Raw genomic sequence first — 26,605 nt, forward strand, 5'->3', positions numbered from 1 at the left:
TGGCTGAGCAAGATACGGAGGCAGAGCATTAAATCCAACACTCCAGCCCGGGCTGTCAATCAGGTGGAGGTTTCAGATACTGTAATTGGTAGCAAGTTTCCTAATCTCAACCTGCCAGGCAAGAAGCAATTCAACAAAAGCTCTGTCCCCCAAACAGAACGAAATCTGAAAAGAGAAATTTTCTAATATTGGCAAGATCACAGGGTGTGTTGACAGCTTTATTATGCTAAACTGACAAAAACATTACACTCTGGTCAGTGCTAAAGAGGGTGGTTTTTCAGGAGCAATGTGGAAATACAAAGCACTGGGAAAGTCTGATGAACTCCTACTTTTATCTCCCTGGTGCAGCACATGAGCTGAGACACTGAAAAGTCTCTTGGCCCAAGTACAAAATGAGAAATTAATATATCTTGATTTTCTCCTCAGCTCTCCCACCGCAGCGATTTGGGAGAGCTGCAAGAAGTCACTGTGGCAGCTGAATACCCATTTAAAAAGGAAAAGGCCCCACTAACTTCACAGAAATAACACAATTCATTAACAATGAGATGATATGACAGCCTGTGGAATTCATCAGATGGAAGCTGTAATATATTTTATTGCTTCCATTAGAAAAGGGTTTGGAAATAGAGTTAAAGTACTGACTGTGTGTGTGTGTGTGCATATATACATTTATTTATTTGATACAGAAATAGAGCCAGCCAAACAGAAACAGGACACAAACACTGAGAGTATCTCAAAAATAGGAGCAGAGTGGGAATGATGGAATTATTTTCTTTCAAACCAAGGATATTTAGGGAATACTGGACTAATTCCATGCCTCCATGGGAACAAGGACACCAGGTTTGTTGAGCTGTCCCTCCCTCTCCCCTAAGTGCTCATCAGCCAAAATAACTTCCTCCTTTGCTGGATCCAGCCTCAAGTCTCCAAACATGCACCTACATCCCTGCAAGTTGGCTTAGGAATGTGTGAAGGAATGCACACAAATGTGGGGAGAGTAAACATGTTTGCTCTGGCAAATACAGACTCCTAAACACGAGAGGTGAGAGCAGAATCATCCTCTGCTTGTGGAATTCTTGCTGCTACAGCCACGTGAGATGATGAAGAGTAAACAGACTGATAACTGAACACAAATAGAAACAAAAAAAAAGCCTTTAAACTGCTAAATTACCTCGTAGGGAATGAAAATGTTTGTGGTTATTATCCTGCTTTGTACCTGTCCTCCCTCTGTTATCTACATCTTGCAAACTCCAGTGTAGGAAAAGTCCTGCAAACAGCTTCTGCTTGTTGAGTTGTTGAGATCTGAAAAGGTAAACAAGGTTCTGAAGCATCTGAACAAATGTGGGGCTGGCATTGTTGGCACCTGAGCACTTCTGTCTCCACAAAAAAAAGCCAATTCCTGGCTGGGAAGCTGCGGATCAGCTCCTCAGCTCAGTGCTGGGGCTATCACTGCAGAGCATGTCGGGCCATCCTAAGCCCTGAATAGAAAAAGGAAGAGATCATTAAGTTATAATTTCCCCACACAATTGGTATAAGCATTTCCTACCAACAGGATTAGGATGAATACAAGATCCCAGAATAAAGCTGCTCAGCAGTGAGGATGGCAGTTTAGTGTCTAGTAAATTTGATTTCTCTGAAAATCCTGACACATCATAATAGCAAAATCCTATTTACTGTAGCAAGCAGGATGGATAATACCATTTAACACCTGGTATAGAATGTGCCATCAGCTCAGAGCTTTGTGCTCTGTGTGCTCATCTTACCTTAAGGTTAATGCTCCTTGACAGCCTCCATAGAAAGCAGAATCCCCAAATTAAGCGCCAAGCTTGGGATTTGCAAATCCTTCCTCAACGTTTAAGTCAGGGAAAAAAATGGATGCAGAGAAGTGGATCAACATTTCCTGAACTTAATGTCTGTATTCCCAGTCTGGGATCTGGCACTGAGCCCTGTGTGGAGCAGGAATGTCCCTACACCAAGGCCACCACAGCTCCAAGGCCATGTGGGGACTGTGGAATGGGCAAAGAACTGTCAGGGAGGTGACTTGTAGGCTGTTAAATCTGTAGTGAATCCAACGTAATACTGAAACCTCCAAATTCCTACAGAATGGCAGAATCATGGAATTGTTTAGGTTGGAAAAGCCCTTTGAGATCATCAAGGCCACCAGCGAGCCATGTCCCCAAGTGCCATATCTTCAAGTTGTTTAAATGCCTCCAGGGATGGGGACTCCACCTCTGCTAGGGCTTGACAGCCCTTTTCATAAAGAAATTTTCCCAATATCCAAACCTCCCCCGGCCCAGCCTGAGGCCGTTCCCTCTCTCCTGTCCCTGTTCCCTGCGAGCAGAGCCCGACCCCCCCGGCTGCCCCCTCCTGTCAGGGACTTGTGCAGAGCCACAAGGTCCCCCCGGAGCCTCCTTTGCTCCAGCCTGAGCCCCTTTCCCAGCTCCCTCAAATTTGTGCTCCAGGATAATCCCATTACCTCACCCCACAACCACATTCATCTACAAACTGCTCAACACTAAAGTATTTCTAGGAAACTCAGGAGCACAGGAACTTGGCTCCAGTGGAAAGTATTAAGATTAATATGGGGATCCATATCTTGCTCATTCACACTGATAAACTAAGTAGTTGTGTCATACAGCAGGGTATTAAAATTAATTTCCTTCTGCTCCCATGACTTGGGGCAGGATTCTCCTAATGATGCATATTAGCATTAGGAAGCAGTGCAACATGAAAATAGCTGGGTTTGCTGGAGGAAATTGGAACTGGGGAGTCCCATCAGTCTCAGAGACAGAGCAGGAGCACAGGCAGTTCACTGAGTGTCTGTGTGATGCCAGAACTACAGCGAGAAGCAAGAGAGGGTCATGTTTCCTTCATAAAAAATGTTGTAAAGCAAAAGCAACAGGGGTGAGGGAAAACTGGGATGCTACCTGCTCTGCATGAAAATTGTGTGCAAGTGTTGATGGGGACTGGGACCTGCACAGCAAAGGGACACCAGAGATGCAGAGATGGTTATGAATAAAGGCTACAGACACTGAGGCACTGAAACCAGTCAAAAATACTGCACCTCTCCACTGAACTAGAGGGACAATAGAGTGATGATATCAACAGTTTTTCCTATAAACACCAGAAATGGAACAGCTTCAACTACAGGGAACTGCACAGAGTAAGGACAGACAGAGCATGTGGCACACAGGGAATGGCATTCCTTGAGAAAGGGCTCGGATTTCACACTGGGGCTCTTCTCTTACTCCAAAGCATCTTTGATCTTCTCCTTAGAGAGTCACAGAATGGTCTGGGTTAGAAAAGACCTTCAGGATCACCCAGTGCCACCCCTGCCATGGGCAGGGACACCTCCCACTGTCCCAGGCTGCTCCAAGCCCCAATGTCCAGCCTGGCCTTGGACACTGCCAGGGATCCAGGGGCAGCCACAGCTGCTCTGGGAATTCCATCCCAGCCCCTGCCCACCCTCCCAGCCAGCAATTCCCAATTCCCAATCTCCCATCCAGCCCTGCCCTCTGGCACTGGGAAGCCATTCCCTGCCTCCTGGCCCTCCAGGCCTTGGCCCCAGTCCCTCTGCAGCTCTCCTGGAGCCCCTTTAGGCCCTGCAAGGGGCTCTCAGCTCTCCCTGGATCCTTCTCTTCTCCAGGTGAGCACCCCCAGCTCTCCCAGCCTGGCTCCAGAGCAGAGGGGCTCCATCCCTGGGAGCAGCTCCATGGATTCCTCTGGACTCTCTCCAGCAGCTCCACGTCCTCCTGATGTTGTTCCCAGGGCTGGATCCAGCTCTGCAGGTGGGGTCTCACCTGAGAGGGGCACAGGGGCAGAATCCCCCCCTTCCCCTGCTGCCCACGGGGGGTTCTGGCTCTCAGTGCCCATGGCCAGGGCAGGTCCAGCTCTCACCCACCAACACCCCCAAGTCCTTCTCCCAGGGCTCCATTCTCCCCCCAGCCTGGATTTGTGCTTGGATTGCCCTGAGCCTTGTGCAGGACCTTTCAGTTGCAAGTAAATAATTAACACAGTGTGGGGCACACACAGCTCAGTGACTCCAGCACTGCTTTATCTCTGGGTTTTGCTGTAGTCAAGAACCACCTTCAGCCCGTAGGTGGACGATGAAAAACAGTGACAAATCTCCCTCCAAGCTTCACGTGTGAACACTTAAATCACAGCTGCACATCCCAGTCAGACCCAGAGCACGGGAAGGTTGTTCTTTAACTCCTTTGTTAAACTCTCTGCTATTGCTCTGCTGCTGTGGAGCATGTAATAACTAATAGCTTATGTGCTATCTTTGACCTAGAAACACTGGCAGCTGTTAGGGGAATTGCTGGGTTTTGGGGAAGTATCAAAAGGTTTTTAGCACATAAACCAAATTTATGAGCAGTTATTCCCCTGGAGAATAGAATTGTTTATGTTTTACTATCGCAGCTGTCACTAGTGCACAGTTATTTTGTCCTGTATTAATACCCTGTAAAGGTTGAGCATCTTCCCTCAGTCACTGAAATATTTTCAATTGACAGACTTCATCTGGCACTGAATATGGATAATTTTCTCCATAAGGAGCACGCTGTGCTGACACTAATCTGTTCTGTTGTCATCTCCCTTTATTATCAACGTCTGCATTGTTTTTTCGGCAGCATTGAAGAACACAAATACGAAGCTTCTAATTGAAAAGGCTAAGTAATCAAAAAGCCAATTAATCATTGAGATGAGTTCTGACACTCATGATGCAACAGCCAGAAATACCACATAGGCACAACTGAGGTGTTTTTAAAGTGTGCTTATTTGATGTGGGAATGATCTGAGATTGTAATTAGCATTCTTTGTCACAGGTGACAGACTCAGATTGAACATTTCTTCATCCTGACATTAATTCTCCAAGCTCCTCTTGCTCCCACCCCACCTCCTGTTCCAAACTTCCCTCTGCTGAGCAGCCCATGCTCTGTCTCTGTGCACCTTCCACTGAAATCAGGACAAGTTTAGGAACAACCAACCAACCTCTTTTCATGCTCTATCATTTCCAGACCTTCTTTTTTTTTTTTTTTTTTAAGCTCTATTTCCATCCCAATTTTCAAAATTCCCAGCACAGAAGCTCACACGTGACTCCAGTGAGGGTTGCAGGGCCTGGCCTCGGGGAAGGTGGGATTGCAGGAGCTGTGACTCCTCTGCTAGTCCAGGTTTTCACTCTGCAACCTCCACCTCTCTGAAGAAATTCCAAGTCAGATTTGGAGCGCAGAGCTCGCTCCTCTCAGAGCTGGAACAGCACTTTTTTGTGTAGGAGAGAGATGAAAATGTACCTTGATGACAAACTGGGTGACAGCTTGGAAAAGCAGAGGGGCTTTTCCTCACAAATAAAGAGTCAGAATGAAAAGACAAGGCTTGGTATCACAGAAACTCCACTCTGAAGACAGAGCAAACATCACCCATGGAATCAAACAAGGAATTCAGAATCACTCTGCTGTAATCCTCGAGATTTCCAAGCCAAGCAGAGAAACCAAGAGATGGCAGAACCTTCCTATTTCACATCCCCTGGGGGTGACAGTCTGGCAGAGCTCAAATAAAGTTGTTTAAAGTTCATTATCTCCTTTGCACACCACAAGGATTGATTTATACACACGATTCCACATTGGAAGTCTTCACTTAACAGGAGCAAGTGAAGCCACTGCATCAGTGGCCCATTCGAATGTGAAAATAAGAAAAACATCTAAAAAGATGTAAAAGGTAAAAAAAAGGTGAAAGAAAAAGCTGTCCAAGATCCATGGTTTATCAGACATCCTGTGCCATGAATTATTCCACACTAAGAGCACAGCTACAATCACTCCAAAAGAAGCCAGGATGGGTAAGATCCCACTGAAGCTTTTTCCTCCAACACCAGCCAGTTACTGGAGAAAAAGGAAAGTATTGTGTGGATTTTTTTTTGGTGAAGGATCTTAATTTTGAGCTGTTTGAATTGATGCCATGATGATTTTTTGCCTTTTCTTTTATACCTCTTTTATATACCTTTTTACAGCTTTTCTATTCTTACTGGTTTTTGGCCTACATTCTTAGACTTATTTTGTTAAGTAGGAGACTGAACATCTTAGAAACCCCAGAGCCCAAGGTCCTCTCCAGAACACATTCTGTAAACTAAGGTAGAACCATCCAGGGGAAGGCTCCTTGGGGAGGGGGGGCTCATTCAAGCCTCTCATTGGGGAGTTTTTGATAGATATGTTAACTAGTAAGACCTATAATGATATACCAGATCTTTTAGGGGTGCATTGTGGCGGGCATTGAGGTGCATTTGACCTGGACATAGTGCACCTAAGGATCCTTAAAATAAATACCAAGGTAAAATCCCTTTTTTCCTTCTAACTGTGTTTGATTCTTGATTTTAAGACCAGGAAAAGGCATCAAAACAATGAACCAATTTAGAATCATTAAACGAATTTCCCCTCATCCTTTCAAACTCTGTTTCATTGCCAAGAACATGGGACTTCATTAACGTCATCTTCAAAAAGGGAGGACAAAACACCGAGATGGTATCGGATATCCTCTCAATTTAAAATATTCATTAAGACCAATTATACATGCTGATAATTCATGCAACATGTTCTACCTCCTAATCCATAAAAACAAGGGGTTTTCTTCTAGCCTGCGAAGCTGCATAAATGAGTATGTACCTTGTTAATAATTTTCACAACCAACTAACACAAAAACCTCCAAATTAATCACCAGTATTTAAGCTCAGGAAGAAGGGAGAGGGGTAAAGGAGGCAAATGTATTCAGGCTGGAGGTTACAACCAACCTGGGAGGCAGAAAACGATGCCAGCAGTAATTATTTGAAATTAACATCCTATGAAATAATACCCTATAAAGGACAGGAATGTTAACACCAATATGTTAAGCCACTGTAAGCAAGTCCCACAGCTTCCCAAGCTGCTCTCTACAGTTTAATTTCAAGTCTGTGATGAGATAAGGACACAGCAGTGCTTTTTAAACACGGTATAAACTCGGAATTAAAATTAAACTCTCCATGTACTGATGGAGGAATCACTAATTCCACCCACTGAAAGCAGAAATTCACTATGTCTCTTCACACATCACTTTTTTTGTTGTTATTTTAATTTAAATTATTTTTACTTGGTGGCATTTATTCACTTCCACTGGCTCTTCATCAGCGTTGGTAAAAAATTACCTCATTACTTCATTTTTCTGTCTGTAATTACCGTGACAGATGAAATCCTACAGCGAATCCAAGAACTTTGTTAGTAAAGAAAACAATATTCTCACCAGCAAACCTTCCACCTTGTCAATATTAAGCCAGAAACAGCAGCAGCAATTCAAAAATAACCCCTCTGGCCTGAATTTTCATCTTTTTTCTCCTTTAAAAAGTCATCTTGGAAATATAACCAGGAGCAGAAATGAGCAGAAAACTCTTCATGAAAAGGGAAAAAAAAAAATGTTTTACCCTCTCTTCCAGCCGAGCCAGCTGCTCTTTGTAGTAGGCATCGTGTTTCTTCAGCTCCCTGTCCTTCTCTTCCAGCTGCCTGGCCTAAAAAAAAGAAACAGGATAATAAAAATGTTGGATCATGAATACTGTCCACAGTCCTGGGCTTTTTCCTCCCCTTCTCAAGAGTTCTGCCCGAGTTTGTCCAAATGGATTTAGAAATGGCACCAAAATGGACCAGGCTGGGATTTATTTTTATTTTTTAATTTGAATTAACTTGGAAAATCACTTCCAAACTTAGGAAAACCTAATTCTGAACAGATGGAAACCTGGGAAGAACAAAATCCTTTTATATATTTGTTAAAAACTGCATCTAAAACTCTGCTGGTCTTTAACCAGAAATCACTCCTCTGGAAACTCCCAGATTGGTTGAAGTACCCACTAAGTTGAAAAACTTGACCATAGGATCACTCCCATGTCCAATGATCTAAAATAATACAGAATAATTTAAAATATTTATCTTTTCAATCCCAGCATGACTTGAGTGTTCATTTAAGAGACACTGCTCCCAGCAAATTGATGTTTTTGGCTTTTCATCTGCAGTATTTCCCAATTTCCAGGATTAAGGGGACTCATTAAAAATTAGAAAATCCATTTAAAAAGCACACATGCACAGAGGAATTTATTAAAAATATATAAAGCTGTAAGTCCTGCAGTATAAATACCAGACAAGAGATTTTTAACAAGCTGTGAAGGGTTTAACACCTAAATTATCAATGCAAATACTTTCCAGGTTCATCATTTTTTAATAAAATATCTTTAGTGATTAATAATTATCTAATAGACATCATTATAACAATTACACCACATATTGTACAGACACAGGACTTGATTCCCTTTGTCAAGATTAATTTTTTGGGTTTTTTTTAGCAAACACGCAAGGAATACAGTAAAAAGTTTGGATTCTCCCGTGCTTCCTTTTTCAACTACTTACCTTTGTTTCTATGTCCTGAAGCATGTAAAAGATATTAAAATTCAGATTAAATTTATTATATAATGGTGAATAGAAAGAATGCAAAAAAAAAAAAAAAACCACCCACATGCACATCAGGTGTGTCTAGAAAAATGCAGAAAACTACTTGGAAACTGTTGGGGGTTTTATGCAACGTCACCAGAAATACCCCAGAAAGCCATATTTGGATGAACCAAACCCTGTCCTCTGCCAGCCACTCCATCAGAATTCCATGGAGCACATGCCCTGTCCACCAGCATTTAAATCAGCCTGGACTCACTAATTACAGGTTTTCCAGAGCTCATTCCATGAAATATTCCACAGCCAAATTCCCATGTTCTGTACTGATCATGGTTTGCTTCTTTTTATAGCTAATTCCTGATGACCTCCCAGACCTGGTGGTTACAGAACAGCTGAAAATTCACTGCAGGTTCTGTGTGCCCCAAAACCATCCTCTCCCAAATGTGGATTCTTGGAATGGTTTGGGTTGGAAGGGATCTGAAAAATCATCTCATTCCACCCCCTGCTGTGGGCAGGGACACCTCCCAGTGTCCCAGGCTGCTCCAGCCCCAATGTCCAGCCTGGCCTTGGACACTTCCAGGGATCCAGGGGCAGCCCCAGCTGCTCTGGGCAACCTGTGCCACACCACCTCATATTCCAGATCTAATATTCCATATCTGATATTCCAGATCTAATATTCCAGATCTGCAAGGCACCTTCCTGGGTACCCAATGCAATTATTCCATGTCTAACCATCCCATGATCCCCAAAAGACAGAAGATCCCCAGAACATTCCTTCTGTGCAAATGGATTCAACAGGCCAGTGACAAAGAAAACACAAGATCAGTATTCCATAAAGCTCAGGAGAACTCGGTTTAGTTCTTACAATCCAACTGTGTTTCTCATGAATCTGTCCATGACCTGGAACTAAAACTGACTTTGGAAAGGCAATGGGATGGAATCAAACCCAGGGAAGAACCTCCTGACTGAATCCACTCGCCCCATTTCTGATGATTCATGAGGGCACAGCTTTTCAGGGTGTAAAACTCAACAGATCAAGGGCACAGCAAGGACAGAAGAGACAAAACCCGTCCTTATCCTCCAGAATTTAAGCTGAGCTTAAATCCTTTTCCTCTGTCTTGCTCTGATCAGGGAATGCAGTAACATTTGTTCCAAGGTTATCCATCTGAAAGGAAGATTTTGCCCTGGAAAGTTTGATTTAATCTGGGAAGTTTTTTGGTTTTTGGGTTGATTTTGGGGTTTGGTTCCCTGTCCCCCTCAAAATAATTAATCATCAAACCAGCTGGGTTTTACTGCTCTCAGTGACTCTGCTCATTCCCCTGATCCAGCACTGATAAAGGAGAAATACTGTATTATAAAAATACTAAATAATATGGTTATCCAAATGTTTGCTTCCCTGTATTGTGGAAGTAACTGGAAAACTTGGTTGGCGAGTAAGAAACTCAGCAAAAAAGAGTTTCTTCCACCCCTGACACTTGTACAGTAACGCAGACACAGCAAAGTGCAAATGAATAAATAATAAATAAAATTATTCATTTATACAGGAGACTATAAATATGCCAATAGAGGAGAACTGAGTGCCAAAATAAAAGGTGATATTATATTTATGGGGCTGCAGCAACGAGATCCCTGTGAATGTCAATGAGCTGCAAAAAAATAATTAAGAATAGCCATGTTTTCAATTAGCTGAATGCTGCACTTGAGGTGTACATGAGAACCTGGAACAGGTTTGCTGCTTCTTCATGAAGAAACTCTGATAAGCAAAACCTTTGCTTGGGTGTTTTTTAAACAGCAGCTTCAAAAGGCCACCTTTGGTTCCCAAAACCCCCCAAATTTAATACCCAACAGAGAGCACGAATATTAAATACAGGTTCTTCACAATCACAGGGAAGTTGAACCAAGATTTAAAGGCCAGCCTGGGTTTTGTTTTCAAAAGTAGCACCTGGATTTGGCACCGCACTGGTAGGAGTTGCCATCATGGGAAAAATGGGTATCTTCCCTACAAAGAAATTCCAGGAATCGCCTGGCTGCATCTTTGACAAAGCCAAGCCCTGCTCACACTGAACACAACAAAAACACGTTTATTTTTGTCCTCTGTGAGGCAGAACAGAGCAAACAAGCAGCTGGCTGAAAAGTCATGTTTAATAATTAAATTTTAAAAGTAAATAAAGGAATCTGGTCAGCTGGATGCAACAAGATTCCAGGTGTGTGTGGTCATAAATTGTTACTCAAGGAGCTGATGAAAAAGAAAGATCATTATCAGGTGGTTTAATGTAGGTTTTTAGGTAGATTTCAGACTCAGCTCCTGAAGCCTTCGGCAGTCCCAGATTTAGAGCTGCCCCTCAGCACTGACTCCAAGCTCCAAATTCATTAACATCCCAAAAATTTACAGTGGAACTGCTGAGATGGCTCCAGTTTGCGTTTTTCTGGGAAAAGAATGATCTGCTTCAAAATAAGAGTCCAGTTTGAATTTATAAATTAACATCAGCCAGTTGAAAGTCCTCTGAAGGTCTTGCTTCAGGGTCATCTCACCAAACATCAGGGGATGGGGTAGGTGGACACCAAGGGACCGGTGACCTCCCAAGGCACATCCAAGGATTCCAGACCTGGCATTGAGGGTTGGGAGCTGGAAGAGCTCCTGTCACATCAGGGTTATGAGTGAAGGAGATTTTCCAAATGAAATCCTGATCACAGCAATGAGGGAAAGCTCACATGGAATATCTGCAGGCTTTGGGGCGAGCCTGAAGGAAAAATTCATGGATTAAAGGGTTAAAGAAAGTGGTGGCAGCTCCACAAGCTCCACCATCCCACAGGAGATCTGATGGCAGCTCAGGATGAGTGGGATGCACCAGCACAAGAGAGATCTCAAAACATGATCTTCCTCTACCACGTTGCTGGAGGTTTTCCGTGTCTTTTCCAACCTGAGGTTTGCTGGATGAGCACATCCACGCGTTAGGGCTGGGTGTGAATCCCACAGCTCACTGACATCAGTACCACTCGGGTCCAGGCTGTGAGTGCCACATAAAACAATTATTCAGCATTTCATAAAATCAAGGTTTGGGCTGGAGGGGTCCTTAAGGATCATCTCCCAAAGCCCTGCACAAGCAGAGACATCTTCAACTCCACCAGGCTGCTCAGAGCCCTGTCCAGCCTGACCTTGGATGTTTGCAGGGATCTGACATCCACTGAATTCCTCTCCCCCTCACCCAGGTATAGCCCTGTGCATCCACGTTTGCACGTTGATAAAATCAGATAAAGCTTGATTATTTGCATAAATTATTACAATCAGCAAAACTACTCTCTTCTTTCACTGCATGGAGTGTCCCAACAAAAATAATTCCCAATTCCCACATTTAATGGATGTTGAACTGCCACAGTTTTAATTTTTAACCTTCTATTTCAGCATATAAATACCCCCATCATTCTGAAGAGGCAACACCAGTAACTTATGGATATTCTTGGGAACATATGCTGCTCCCTTCCCCCTCAAAGAATTCCTTTTTAAATCATCACTATGCACAAAATCATCCCGAAGCACAAAAAAATCATGTGGACACATCACTTGAAAAGAGGGATGTTCGTTTCCACTTATAAAGGTGGAGAATTGTTAGGAATTCGAAACGGCAGCACCAATAATGCATCATAAAACGGAGTCTTTGACAAGTGTAATTAAAACAAGCTTTTGTAATTACCACTAAATGTGCTACAGTACATTTTCTAAAAATAATGAAGTCCTAAAAGAGTGAGTCGAGCAGATAAAAAAGATCACATTGAGAGGAAGAGGCTAATGGAGAAAATTAAAAAATTGAATTTATGAACAAGTAAGGATCTAGAACAGAACATGTGACAAGAAGCTTCATTTACTGAATCTCGTTATGGACCAAAGGAGAAAAAAACAAATGTACAAATGCCAAGCAAAAGAATTACAGATTCCAATCCTAATGTGAATCACGGGAATATGCACAGGAAAATCCACAGGAACGTTGCTCTCCTTCAAGGCAGAAATTCATTGATGTTGTTGCCCCAGTAAAAAGCTGAATAAAAATGCCATTATTATGCCAGAACAAAAAAGCTGAACAAGGAAAATGCCAGAATGACTGAGGTTGGAAAAGCCCTCCAAGATCACCAAGGCCAAGCTGTGCCCAATGCCCACCTTGTCCCCAGCCCAGAGCACTGAGTGCCACCTCCAGGAACTCCTCGGACACCTCCAGGGACAGGGACTCCAAACCTCCCTGGGCAGCCCCTCCAGAAGGTGGGACAGCCAGAGAAGGAGGTGGATGATTTAGGGAGAGCAGACACAGCCAGAGAGATCCCAGAGGTTTCTGCTCCAACAGGGGCAGTGTAGAGGCCACAGCTGGCACCCCAAGGCCGTATCCAGCTGGGTTTGAAACCTTCCCAGCATGGAGACAGAAAAGCTCTGCTGAGCCTTCTCCATCTCCAAGGTCCCCCAGACTCCGTGCAGGGAGAGGGATCCCAGAGGAGAAGCAGCAGGAGGGAAGTTCTGAGTCACCACTCACCCGAGAGGACCCCAGGTTCCTTCCAGCCTGATTTATTTTATGATCCTATCCCAAAATGAGGGGCAGAAAAATCACGTATTTGTACCAAGTCACCAGAAATAAGAAATTACAGAATCCCGGACTGGTTTGGGTTGGAAGGGACCTTCAAGACCATCTCATTCCAACCCCTGCCATGGGTGGGGACACCTTCCACCAGCCCAGGCTGCTCCCAGCCCTGTCCAGCCTGGCCTTGTACAGTGTCAGCACTAAAGAAAAGCCGCCACTTCTCACCAAACTCTGAATGAACCATCTGGTTTGCTCAGCTTAAAAACAACAGACTCTGAAGACTTTATTCCCTTGAAAATAAAAATTGAAATACACTCATGACTATTCTATTCATTAGCAACAGGCTTTAGAAAAGCCTTGTGTTCCCATCCAACTGTGGTTCAAGAGAAAAAGAGATGCTAAACAAATCTGAATTACATCTCTGCATGTCACTGGGAATGAAAGAAAGGCATGACTTATTCCTGAAACTCTACCCATGCTTTTCAGGCAGCCAACACAGTCCAAGGAGATCAAACATTTTAAAGACTATCTGTACTGCTGCCAGGTATTTGTAGCAATTCAAATATTGTCTCTAACCGTTGCTGACAGCTTCTGATGTTTCAGTCATATGTCAAACATGTAGTTTTCCACTAAACTGAAAGAAGCAGCGACTGTTCCATATGAGCCAGAGTGAATTTCTCTCTATAAAACAGAGCAAAAGGACCATTATCTTGTAAAGTTCAGGAAAAAAACTGCCAGCAAACTGATTTAGGACTCTGTTCTACTTCCATCTTTGTTGCTGTTGTAGCAAATCATAAATATTTTTGCCATTTTTTACCGTGCTCAGAATTGATATTAATGATGATTTTGCAGAAATACTTTTAAATTCCTGGATTAAACAACAGAAGGGTAAAGAAAAGTTATGGCTAAGCACAGTCAGCCAATATTTGAAGCATTTTTAAACAAAACATGATATAAAGCAAAGCAAAATATAAGGAAGCACCTCCCTTTCAGAAGTTCACCACTGCAAAACCAAGCCAGAGAGAAGAAATTTGCATCTCAGTTGCCTCACACCCAAATATTCAGAGAAAATTTTGAAATTTCAGCTTTCCACCCAGAACTCTTCATTCTTTTGTCCAAAACCCAGCATCGTTTGTCACCAGTGTTGTATTATTATCATTTTAAAAGCCCCAATTCTCATGGTTTGTAAAGTGAAGATTCAATGGGCTGCACATAAACAGTGACATAATTCTTAGGGCCGCTGCATTAATATCAGCAACAAAACCTCACCACCTCATTGAAGCCACTTCAAAGCCAATCTCATTTGGAATCCCATTGAAAACCTCCTGTATTTTCTGTTTATTAGAGGCCTCTCAGCATCAGGGGCCGTTCTCCACAGTTATTTTCCATCTGTGAATATCCCACTTCTTCTATCAAATGATCAAAACCCTGCATGAATTGGTATCATTTCATCCCAGCACAAGTTGCCTCATTGGAAGAGGTTGCTCAATCTGTTATCCTGGGAACCAATTCCCACTAAAGGCAGAAAGTGATGATGCCCAAGGAGGCAAATCCACTTTGGAATACCAAATAAAAGGACATTTATTGCTGCTCAGCTACTCAAGGGATTGATTTCTGCTTAAGACACAGAACTGCGTCACTTGGAACTACATCAGGTGTTTCTCAATTTGAAAGCTACAACACAAGCAGAACCTTCATTTTTGGGTGTTCAAAAAGGCACTTAAAAATACAGATAATCTATTGCCTTACAGGTATTTTATCTGTGTTTTTTGGAATTTTGAGCTTGTTAAACTGAACTCTTCTATTGAGTAATAAACAAACCATCAAAACTCATTGATTCTGTCCCAAATTATGCAGCCATTTTATTTCCCATTAATCCCAAACAGAGATTTTCCTACTCAGCTTGAGAATGAAAGAACTGTAACCAGCAGACAATTTAAGACTGAAGATGTAACTTGGAAACAAATTCATCTTTAAACAGAATATTTGACTTAACAGTGAAATGTGGGGATCAACCTCAGCACTGCCAAGGGAAAGATACTTTTGGTGAACTTCTGGAATGCTACAACTTCGTCCAACGACCTTTTGGCATCGAGACGCACAAAAAATTCACATGGTAAAGAAAATATTTACAGCTAACTCATGTGCCAGATATATCAAGCTGAACAAAATTTATCTCAATTAATAAGTCAGTTTTTAGCTCTGTTTCATTTTTTCCAGCACTCCGAAAACTCAATTCAAACAATTAATAGGACGGTTTGTAGTTCTTCACTTTATAGCCATAAAATATTTAACTAAGTGTGAAAATCCTGAGTTAATACTACATAGTTACCGTAACTCTTTAAATTACTACCTACAAACCAAGATCCAGCAAAGCCTTGGGAAAGTGGGAGAACACAGCAGGATTTAATGCTCTTTGTATTTTAATTACTAAATTACAACACTGGTCTTTCAGCATTTTCTTTAAAGATTTAACAACTTACTCTGAAATAAAAGCACCAGACGATTACTACCTTAAGTAGAGCAGCTCTGAAAGGGGCTGGGATTGATTTATGCATCGATTATTGGTGAGCATCTTCCTTTTATATAATCCTATAACACGTGTCATTGAATTTCTGTGTCCAACTTCCACTCACTGCACTTTTATTTCTCTTCTCATTTGATTGCAGAGTCTCCAGGGCAGAGCCTGGAACTCACTACACATCTGTGCAGTGTTTAACATAATTATACTTCAAGCTCTGCTGGTGTTTGTGTTATTCTAACAGAAATAAATAATATTCTAAGCACTGAAAAGATTCAAACTGGATGGAAAAAGTGGGCTTAATGCAAGACAGGCAGGGAAACAAACACTTGAGTTTTGTAAAGATCATAGCAGAAAAAGAAATCAAAATAATCAATTTTTTTAAAAGCCCTTGCCCTGTTCAGATGGCTGGGTGTGCCAGGAATTTGGGACTGGGCAACTAAACAAACCCTCAAACTTATGAATATAATTAAGTAATTGGAGGCAGGAAATACAATGAAGAGAGGGACTGATGCTGACATTTCTATTCCATGCTCTGACATCCTCGTCACGAACATTTGCTGACACAACATTTAAAGGGTTTAACACTGCAGGGAATGCTCCAAAAACATGGTTCTATGTGGTTGTACTAAAATGTTTATACATTTTAGTGTAAATTTTTGTCACACTTGGAAAAATAAACCAGCTGTCCAACAGGATATTCAAAAATAATTTAATAGCATCTTATGCACAGAAAAATGTCAAGCAAGTAATAATGAAGGCCAATGAAATGCTCAAAGGCTTCATAAAAACTACTGGATTGAAATCAAAAAATTGATTCAAAAAAATTGAATCCAAAAAAAAAAGAACAACCAGAGGAGATCATGGCAGGTAATATCCCAGAAGGGTTTGGGTTGGAAGGGACCTTGAAGATGTTCCAGTGCCACCCCAAACCACATGGGCAGGGACACCTTCCACTATCCCAGGCTGCTCCAAGCCCTGTCCAACCCGGCCTTGGACAATTCCAGAGATGGATCCAATGAGGATGAGTAGAAAATAACTTGGAAGCAAAAGTCTGCACCAGCCAGGTGAAGCTTTTTTGTCCTGACTGTAAAGCCCCAGAGAAAAATTTGATATTCCTGCAGGAAGCCAAGGAAAACTCGTCCCGTGTGTTAAGACAGCAAAATAAAAGCAGGAGATTTATGAAGAAAAGGGGAAGGAGAAGACAGCACCACACTGAGATCACAATATTTAATATAAATAAAATTCAGATCCTCCCAGAGCTCTGGTCACTCCCTGTATATTTTTATTTATTTTTATTTATATATGTATTCTGGTCGCTGCAGAGAAAAGAAAGAAGCTGGAGATACATAAAGACTAAACCCCTGAGAAGAGCTCTGTGTACAGGAGAGAGGTACACAAAATAATTAAATGTTCGGAGAAGGTGAGCCAGGCTCTCCTATTTACTCCTTCTCATAATACAAGACCGAGGAAATATTCAGTGAACAGTGAAATTGAAAAGCAACAAATTTGAAACCAATTAAATGCATAATTAACCTGCAGAACTCATTGCCACAAGTTATCAGCGAAGCCGATCTCTCAGCAAAACCCAAAAAAGTTGAGATGTTTGTATTACCTCTGCAAACATCCACACTTTCACCTTCAAGCTACCTCAGACTCCAGATTCCTTGGAGCACTGAACAGTCTTTAACAATATAACATTATTATCAAACAATTAACAACACTGAAATCTGTCATGTGTCAGTTATTCGAGATCATAAGGAGGAAACTCCAAGGAACTACTTTATTTCTTGTGGTGTCTGACAAAAACCCTGATTTGAGTCCCAAATTTCAGCCCCTCTCAGCTGCTGTGATGCTGCTTTTACACAGCCCGGTAAAGAAAAGTTTAAAATCAACCTTGCCAGCTTTTTTTACCACACTCAAGATGAGAATTTCTATGGGGATGACAAATCAACACCCACAGCTTCAGGGTCTTTGTGCAGAGCTGCCTCTTCTTGTTTGTGGCAACAGCTAAAGGGGGTGAGGAGCTGATGTTCAATGGAACTCAAGGTATAAAGCAAAACAAAGAATCTCATCAGCAGGGAAGAGTTAATGAGGAATTTAAACACTGCTGAGCCACAAACCAGATTGGATCCAATGGCTTGAGCAAGTGTCTGCTCAGTGAATTTCCGTCCATCAGCCTCACTGTCCTGAACACAGAAATTCAGGCAGCAAAAAGAGCAACTTCCAGCTTGAAGAAGAGCGAAAGTGCTGAGAAGCACATGGAAGAAAGGGACAGAGATTCCGTGTTCCCGGTTTAGCAAACAAAACCACCACTGGTGGCTCCCAGGGCTTCTCCCTTCCACTTCCACTCTGGGAGAGCTGGGAATGTTCCCCTGGAGAATGGAAGGATCCAGGGAGAGCTGAGAGCCCCTTGCAGGGCCTAAAGGGGCTCCAGGAGAGCTGCAGAGGGACTGGGGCCAAGGCATGGAGGGACAGGAGGCAGGGAATGGCTTCCCAGTGCCAGAGGGCAGGGCTGGATGGGAGATTGGGAATTGGGAATTGCTGGCTGGGAGGGTGGGCAGGGGCTGGGATGGAATTCCCAGAGCAGCTGGGGCTGCCCCTGGATCCCTGGAAGTGTCCAAGGCCGGGTTGGACATTGGGGCTGGAGCAGCCTGGGACAGTGGGAGGTGTCCCTGCCCATGAAACCCATGGTGCCCTTCCCGCATCTCCAGCAAAACGACCCTAAAATTGAGGGAGCGCCATCCATGCAGGAGGACGAGCTGTGCCCTCAGTTCAGCTCCTTGTGCAGCCTCAGGAAAGATTTCTTTCCTTTCCTTTTTCAGGCTCTCAGTGACGCTTGCCAGGAGTCTGAGGCTGTCTGTACAGCGCCTGGAGAATCCACAACCCGTGATTTTTCGAAAGGAATGCTATTATGTTAACAGGAACATTTTTATGTTGTGGGTGAGAGCGTCTGGAAGGGAAAGCAAACACTTAAAAGTGCTTTCTAAAAAAGAGGTTTCATCCCAGTCAATAGGATGCTTCAGGAAAATACAAGCTGCCATGTATTTCTATAATAATGGGGAAAAAAACCAAAAAAAACCCGTCTTTTGGGAGTTGCTAAAACATGTCAATTTTCTACAATGTTTTTTTGTACTGCCCAACATTGAGAGTGCTCGAAAGCAAAGCTCTCTGCTGGATTTGTGAAGTGGTTTTTTTTTTTCCTGCATGCCTCCAATCTATTTGTCATGCAATACAGCCTGTTCTAGCCCACAGTGAGAATTAATGCTTAATTTTCTAAACGTGGAGAGACATACCAACTATTTGCACAACTAATGGCACTGGTATTTGCATGAAATTGAGAAGAGCAAAGAATTGTTCAAATTAGATTAATTTGGAAATGATAGAAAAGTTACAACTTTGCTCTGTCCTTTAAAAGGGAAGAAGAAAAATCTGCAGAACAAAACATGACTGACCATAAATAGAGGGAAGGATCTAATAAAATGTTTATTCATCCTTTATGACACAGAGTACACGACACCCTGCTGAGGTTTCAGGTTATTAAACAAGATGTGGCTCTGCAATGAAATGGGAAAAACACCTGGGATTGAAAGAATTCTCCCCTGTGAGGGTGGGAATGCCCTGGCACAGAGCAGCTGTGGCTGCCCCTGGATCCCTGGAAGTGTCCAGGGCCAGGTTGGACAGAGTTTGGAGCAACCTGGGATCATGGAAGGTGTCCCTGCCCATGGCAGGGGTGGAACTGGATGATCTTCAAGCTCCCTTTTCTACCCCACTCTAAAGAAAGACTCCTTTTATAAAATTTTAGGTTTAGAGGAGTAACAAATACAATGGAGGTTAAGAGATTACAAAAACAAATTTCAAAAGAAAAAAAAACAAACATTTTTGCAGCGCGGGAAACAAGAAATTATATTACATATTTCACATATAGCTATAATTACATTTAATTGCCTTGCTAGCATCTGCAAGATATCACATCTATCAGCGTGCTAACTCAGCTATTCAAGGTCACCTGACACTCTGCCCTTATTTAACAGGGATACCCACGGATGGAGAGGCTAAAAAATCTGGTTTTCCAATAAAAACCCCACTTTTCTTGTAATAAACCTTATTCTGTAGCAATTGTGACCACTCAAAATGATGGAAAAATTATTTATATACAGGAAAATACTCTTTGTTGCATTTGGAATCATGGAATCACTGAAGAGTTTGGGTTGGAAGGGAGCTTAAGGATCATCCCATCCCACCCCTGCCATGGCAGGGACACCTCCCACTGTCCCAGGCTGCTCCCAGCCCCAATGTCCAACCCGGCCTTGGGCACTGCCAGGGATCCAGGGGCAGCCCCAGCTGCTCTGGGAATTCCATCCCAGCCCCTGCCCACCCTCCCAGCCAGCAATTCCCAATTCCCAATCTCCCATCCAGCCCTGCCCTCTGGCACTGGGAAGCCATTCCCTGCCTCCTGGCCCTCCATGCCTTGGCCCCAGTCCCTCTGCAGCTCTCCTGGAGCCCCTTTAGGCCCTGCAAGGGGCTCTCAGCTCTCCCTGGAGCTTCTCTTCTCCAGGTGAGCACCCCCAGCTCTCCCAGTTCTCTCCATGGCAGAGGTGCTCCAGCCCTGATTTTAAACACAGCTAAAATCTAAACCCAGCCAGCCCCTGCCAATGTCCATTTTTCACTCCTCCCTTTATTCCATGGAGCTCTATCAGGCACCTGCCTCATTCCACTCCCATTCCAGCCTCAATTTCCAGGTGGACAGGGCTGTATTTTCCATGCCCAAGTTAAAATGTGTTTGGGCACTGAGATCCTGACAAGGAAACCATGGTAGAAGCACAGCTGTTATTCCTGCCAGTGACTTCCAGCTCCCAGACATTCCAGAGGAAAGCTGGGAGAGTGAACCTCTGTTATGTGGAACATCACCACAGGTGCATAAATTCAGCTCCTAGAAACTAAAATTCCTGAGAGTCTTGTTTGCTTCTGTGAAAGCTTAACCTGGAACACAGAGTGAGCAATAATCTTATTTAAATATGGAGAAAAACCTCTTATCTCCTGAAATTTAATGGGAGTCAATTAAGAAAAAAACAGACCCAGCAGTTTTCCCTGAAATTTAAGCTGGGAGGGTTCACAACCTTCAGAGAAACATGAATTCTCATTTTTCTAAGTCTGTAACAAAAAGACCAAAATGCACACGGTCCGTGCTCCACGTGAAACAGAGCTGCTGTGTCAATGAAGACTTAAAAACAACACAGAAAAAAAACCCAAAAATTGAGATAAAATCAATGAGCAATTCTCAGAGCGGAATCTACTTATTCAACCTTATTATGTGTGATTTTTTTCCTTGTCAGGGAGCTGTGGGGGTGTCACCTTTCAGTTCTTTTACTTCTGCCAAAGTCTACACTACTCTAAAAACCAGAGAAATATTCTAGCCAACACATTTTTATTCCCAAATCAATATTCTAGTAGCAAACAAGTAGATTTTCAAGGAACCATGGAAGTATTTACTGTTCAGGATACCCAAATTAAATTACAACTCAGTAATGGAGCTGTGGTCAAGTGACATAAAAAATGCAGGCAGGGATTTGGAATTCTTAATTCCACCGAAATGTAGCTGGAAAGCAAACACGGGTGGATTTTTTTATGTGCTTTAGGCACACAGGTGGATTTTTTTCCTCACTCTGAGTATAAAATTTTACACCTCTGCACGTGTGATTAGCTATAAATGTATTTACACATTTTTATTTATGTCTATATTTAATTTACTACTTAACTACAAATCTATCCTCGAATTCATTGGGACCAAAGCCAGATATTGATACTTTTATAGGGATTTTTTGTTTGTTTTTAATGTAACAGGGAGTATCAAAACCCCTGAATATTGGACCGAACTCTTTATTCAGCTCCCCCAAAAATTCCAAAGCCTTAACACAAACATTCCCAAACTGCTCAAAGTGACAACAATATTTTAAATGCATTTTTTGCACAACAGAAGAGAAATCTGAAGACAAAGATCCACCCTTGTAGTTGGAGGCTCAGGATAATGGTATAAAATTGTACAAAATAACTGGTAAGGGGTGCAAGCACGGGTACACTCAGGGTGTTCTGAGTTCTGTGAGAGGAATCATTTTTATCCTCCTATTCCCTGAGTATAATTTAGGTTTTTTCTGTGTAATATTTAGGGGAGGAATAATTGTGCCAAGGCTTTTATTCCCCTCTCTATTTGCAGACGTATTTAGATGTAAAAAAGCTAAAAAATTTATCACAAGTTGAGTACCAGAGATGGTAAAACCCCAAGAAAAGCTCATCTCCTGCTCCTGAGATGTTCTCAGAGCAAGACTGATAAATCAGGAAGATACAGAAATGCAAGAATTGTTGAAAAATGGAAATAAAAACGGGAAAAATGAAGGATCTGGCAAGAAAACATGGAAGGCTGATAGAATCCTCTTCCTTCAGGCTAAAAAAGGTTTGATGGGACAGTGGGTGAGGAGGTAGAAGACAGAGAGGTTCTCCCTGAACGTTTATTCCTCCCTCAGGAAGTCAGAGAAGGAATTGGGACCAAACTCAGGGTAGAATCTGCCATTTCCATAGGGATAAACCCCAAGCCCTGCCTCACCAGGAAACCAAGAACCCTGAAGGAAGAGCACGAGGCTGTGCAGCTCAGGGATCTGGGATAATGATGGAGGAGTCTTCTCCTTCCATGTCCCACTTGGCTTGATACTCACCTTTGGACACCAACAAGGAAATGGGAAAGGAGCAGAGAATCAGCTTATCATTCCAATTTTATAATTCCTATCATTCCAAAGGTATAATTTATAATATAAAAACAACTGGACAAGGGGAGCTGAGCCACGAAATGAGCTCTTCCACCTTCTCACCTGCAGCTTATTCCCTCAAGGATGGAGTGCAGGAGGTAAGAGAACTTTTTTTTGGTCCACACAAGCTTTAAAAATAAGATTTGTGATGTGTCATCAAGGGAAAGAACCAAAAAGGAGCAAATCAAGGCAAGAAAAGTTTGAGCTGAGGGTGGACACAGTCAAAGGTGACAAAATCCCAAATTAGGGCTTGAGAACCTGATTCATCAAAGCACACTGGGAACTGCAACTGGAGGAGAGGCCTCTTGAGAATCTTCTTCTTTTCTGGTGGAGTATTTCTTTCTTTTAAGATGTTGATGGATTTTTTTAAATTGAGATGCACCCACAGCACGAGGAATGGGAGATACAATCGTGCTGCTATTTTCCTCGGGATGTCTGCAGTAAAATGATTTCTAATATTTCCAGAGATACAAAAAAAAAAAAAAAAAAGCCTTGGAATGCTCAGAAATTCATAATTACTCTTGTAAGCAATTCAAAGATTGCCTTGGTATTAAAAAAAACTCTGGATAAAAAGGAATAAAAACATCTAAGAGAATAAGTTAAATAGAGTAAGTTAATAATTTGTATTATCTTATCACTGAGGTTTAGACAGTCATAAACCCATAATGGCAAGGAAATTTAGATTCAAAAGAGAAATTACGTCTAGAACCTTACCCACTTGCCTAAATATTAATTTTTTTAAAAATTAATGATCTGCTTATGCACAATATCAGATCAGAAGCATCTCGGCAGAGTGCCAAGGGAGGCTGGATCCCCATTTATTTCAAAACCATTCCCACTGGTGCTCATGGCTAATGGGAGCACTCTGGAATTCCATGGCAGGGAATCAATGAAAGCTGTTACCATAAAAACCTTGCCTCCACTCTGCCCTACTCCTCTCTCCCCAAAACACTGATCTATTTATATAGGAAAAATTATTTACATTTTACACCAGTGCCCACATTTGGCACAGGTCTCAAACATCACTTCAGGCTTAAGAGCCAAAGTTCAAGGGATCCTCCTTTCCAAAATCATTGGTGCTGGCCCCAAAACTCCTTAAAAGCTTCATGAGGAACAAAAATTATGTCAAATAATCAAGTCACAAACACTCCTTATTTAACAGTTTTGAGTGATTCTTGTTAGCACAACTTTTCCCTGCTTTAAATAAACTACACAGGTTTTGGTTGGGGTTTTTTTGGTTTGTTTTTTTTTTTTTAGAGCTATGGAGCCTATTTTTTATGTAGAAATATTAAAAACATAAAAAATAAAAAGAGCCAAGCCCTCAGCATGCAACAAAACCCAGCCATGCAAGCGCCACATGCCTGCAGAGAGATCTAAGGCAGGAACAAATTAACTTAATCTGATTATTTGAAGGTCCAGGACTGGAAAGAGCTGCTGAACATTTGATCTGCATTGTCACAGAAAAAGCCACATGACATTTACAAATGAAAACCATTCCTAATAAATGAAAGCAGGGCAGAGAACTCTGTGGATTAAATGTGTTCAGGAGAATCAGAGGGCGAAAAGAAATAAAAATTAGAATTTTCTACACCTCTCTCCCACCATCTCAGATCCTTGTTTTTCCTAAATTTTGTCCTAAAATTACTTTGAATCACTACATACATGAAAACCACGGTGGAAGGAGGAAGGCACATTAAATATCAGCTGTACCTGATGTCACTCTGCCCCTGTGCATTCCAATGCAACTGTGATTAAGAATTAAATCAATCCAGAAACAGAAACAGGAACTTTTCTGTTCTTAAATTAAAAATCAGAGGGCAAGAGTTTCATTTCCCCACCTGTCAGTACAGCAGGGTGAACTTAAATCCATTCCTCTGTATTTCAGTCTCTATTTCCAGAAGGAAAAACTGGCAGTGACAATTTTATAGAGCATTTGATCAGCACTGATTATGTGGATGCAAAGCAATCAATGCTCATTCTTATAAACAACCCAGGTAATGGGACATACATTGAAATTAAAATATTGTGACAATTCAACCTCCAGGTAACTGCAAGTTGGTGTCTTTAAAACCCTTTTTTATTAATTCTGTGTGCTCCAAGCAGTATCTCAGTGATGATCATGTGAAGATCTCCACCAAATGCCAACAAAAAATCATTAATTCAAAATATAGTTTTGGAGACAGTTTTTTTGTTGGCTTGGTTTGTTTTATTGGGGGGGGGGGGGGATATTTGGTTTTTATTGAGGTTTTTTTTCTCTCAGAACTAAGCTTTTTTCACTGTTTTAGTCTTCTCAGAATTATCCCCATCCCTGGAAGTGTCCAAGGCCAGGCTGGAGAAGGCTTGGAGCAATCTGGGATGGAGGAAGGGGTTGGAACGAGATGATCTTAAAGATCCCTTCCAACCCAAACCATCCTGGGATTCTGACTGCTAAAAACATAAAAACAGATTTTGAGGAAAACCAACCTCTTTTAGCTGAGCCTGGTTTAGCAGAGGGGTTGGAGCTGGATGATCTCCAGACGTCCCATCCAACCCCAGCTATTCTGGAATTCCATAAAGACCTTTTTCCTTTTCTTTCTGAGTAACTGTTCCCTCTTTCAAGCTGGCAGTGCCACTACTCAGAGTTTATGCATCTGGGGCAGATTGGAAGTTGTCAGGATTGCACTGTACAGGCTCCTTCTTAAATATTCAACCAGCACAGCTTTGGGGAGAGAAGAAATTCCTTCCTGGAAAGAGCTGCCCAGGGGAGGGCTGCAGTCCCCATCCCTGGAGGGATTTAAAGCCATGTTGATGTGGCACTTGGGCACATGGTCAGTGCTGGGAATGGCTGGATCCAATCTTGGAGGGCTTTTCCAACCTAAATAATTCTATGATTATATGAGGGAGTTCTCAAGTCTCAAGTGCTGCAAACTACAATGATCATTTCATTCTTAGTATCTGCAGATATATTTAAAAAAAAAAGACCTTTTTAAATGATGTTGCAGAAGCTTTGCAGAACTCTGGATTGGCTCTGGTACCATTCCAGAGCTGAGAGCAAACCTCAGGCTGTGCTCAACACCCTGCACCTCAGCTTCACAGCTTTCTTCCCAAGAAACAAAAGAATGAGCAATTTGGAGTTATCTGCTTCGGCAGCCATCCCTGGAAAAGGATCCCTCTCCAATAATGAGCAGAGAAGAGGCTGAAGCACTCAAGGCAGCAGCTGCTTCTCCATCCCCACCAAAGGGCAGCGGAAGCACCTGAGCCGAGTCCTACAAACACAAACTCAACCTCACAAGAGCAACCAGAAATAACCAAAAAACCAAGCACAGCCAGAAAGAACCTGCACTCAAGGCTGCTAAAAACTGCTAACTCCAGGAGCAGCTCAAGAATTTTTGCTTTTATAAATCCATCAGATTTGATTTAAGATATTTCTGGGACCTCAGCACTGCCCAGTTCTGGAATTCTGCAGCAGAAAACATCACAATGAGCTCAAACTTGCAAGCAGAAGGGAAAAAATCAGTTCAACTAAAGCCAATTTAGTGGTCCCAAATTATCAGTTTGGTACTTTCCTAATGTATGTTCCCTTTAGCTCCACTACGAAAAAAAAAAAAAAAATCACCTTTATAGACCAAAAGTATAAACTAACCAAAGAAAAAACATTTTGTTACTTCAGGCCTGGGATAGTGGAAGGTGTCCCTGCCCATGTCAGGGGTGGGACTGGATGATCTTTAAGGTCCTTCCAACCCAAACCATTCCACGATTCTACGAAATGAAAACAAGTTTTGATGAAGAGCTCCTTCCTCTCAGCTACACCTGTCCTTTGTGCCCACGAAAATACTGCAAAGCTGGTGATGACAAGTCCAGCACATCCAGAACGTGGCAATTTCTCTCTTCTCATTCCAATGGTGTTAAATTATTATCTTTTATGTGGACAACTCTTACAGGGATGACACCCAAATGACCAGGGAAGGTCATGTAAAAGGAAATTAAAGACAGGAACAATGATTATGGACGGAAGGCTCAGTTTTGCTGGAGCTCCTTCTCCGAAATTACTCCTTATCTGAGCACCCATCAGCACTCACCAGTTCAAGGTTACAGCCTGGTTTCCTCCAAGAAATTTTTATTACTAACTGCAGCCCTTAATATTAACTTTGCTGAGGTAAAAACAAGCTGATCGAGACACAGCCATGTTTTAAAATTAAAGTGCCATTATAGGTCATGCTGAAAAATAAAATGATGGAAGAAATTCTGTGTACAAAAGATCTTTCCCAACCACTGAGTCGAAGAGCCTGAAAAAAA

At 42.2% G+C, this 26,605-nt stretch overlaps 1 protein-coding gene across 2 annotated transcripts in view; it reads right to left on the reverse strand.

Annotated features, from left to right (window-relative positions):
- CHCHD3 (coiled-coil-helix-coiled-coil-helix domain containing 3) overlaps positions 1 to 26,605 on the reverse strand; it is a 126,203-nt gene that overhangs the window by 45,173 nt on the left and 54,425 nt on the right. For both annotated transcript variants that reach the window (XM_082280436.1, XM_082280435.1), the window contains exon 5: positions 7,436 to 7,519. In XM_082280436.1, coding sequence (XP_082136562.1) covers positions 7,436 to 7,519 — 84 coding nt within the window. The remainder of the gene's footprint in view (positions 1 to 7,435; positions 7,520 to 26,605) is intronic.

The sequence above is a fragment of the Coloeus monedula genome (assembly GCF_965178545.1).
Source record: "Coloeus monedula genome assembly, chromosome: 4".
In the NCBI taxonomy this organism is placed as follows: domain Eukaryota; kingdom Metazoa; phylum Chordata; class Aves; order Passeriformes; family Corvidae; genus Coloeus; species Coloeus monedula.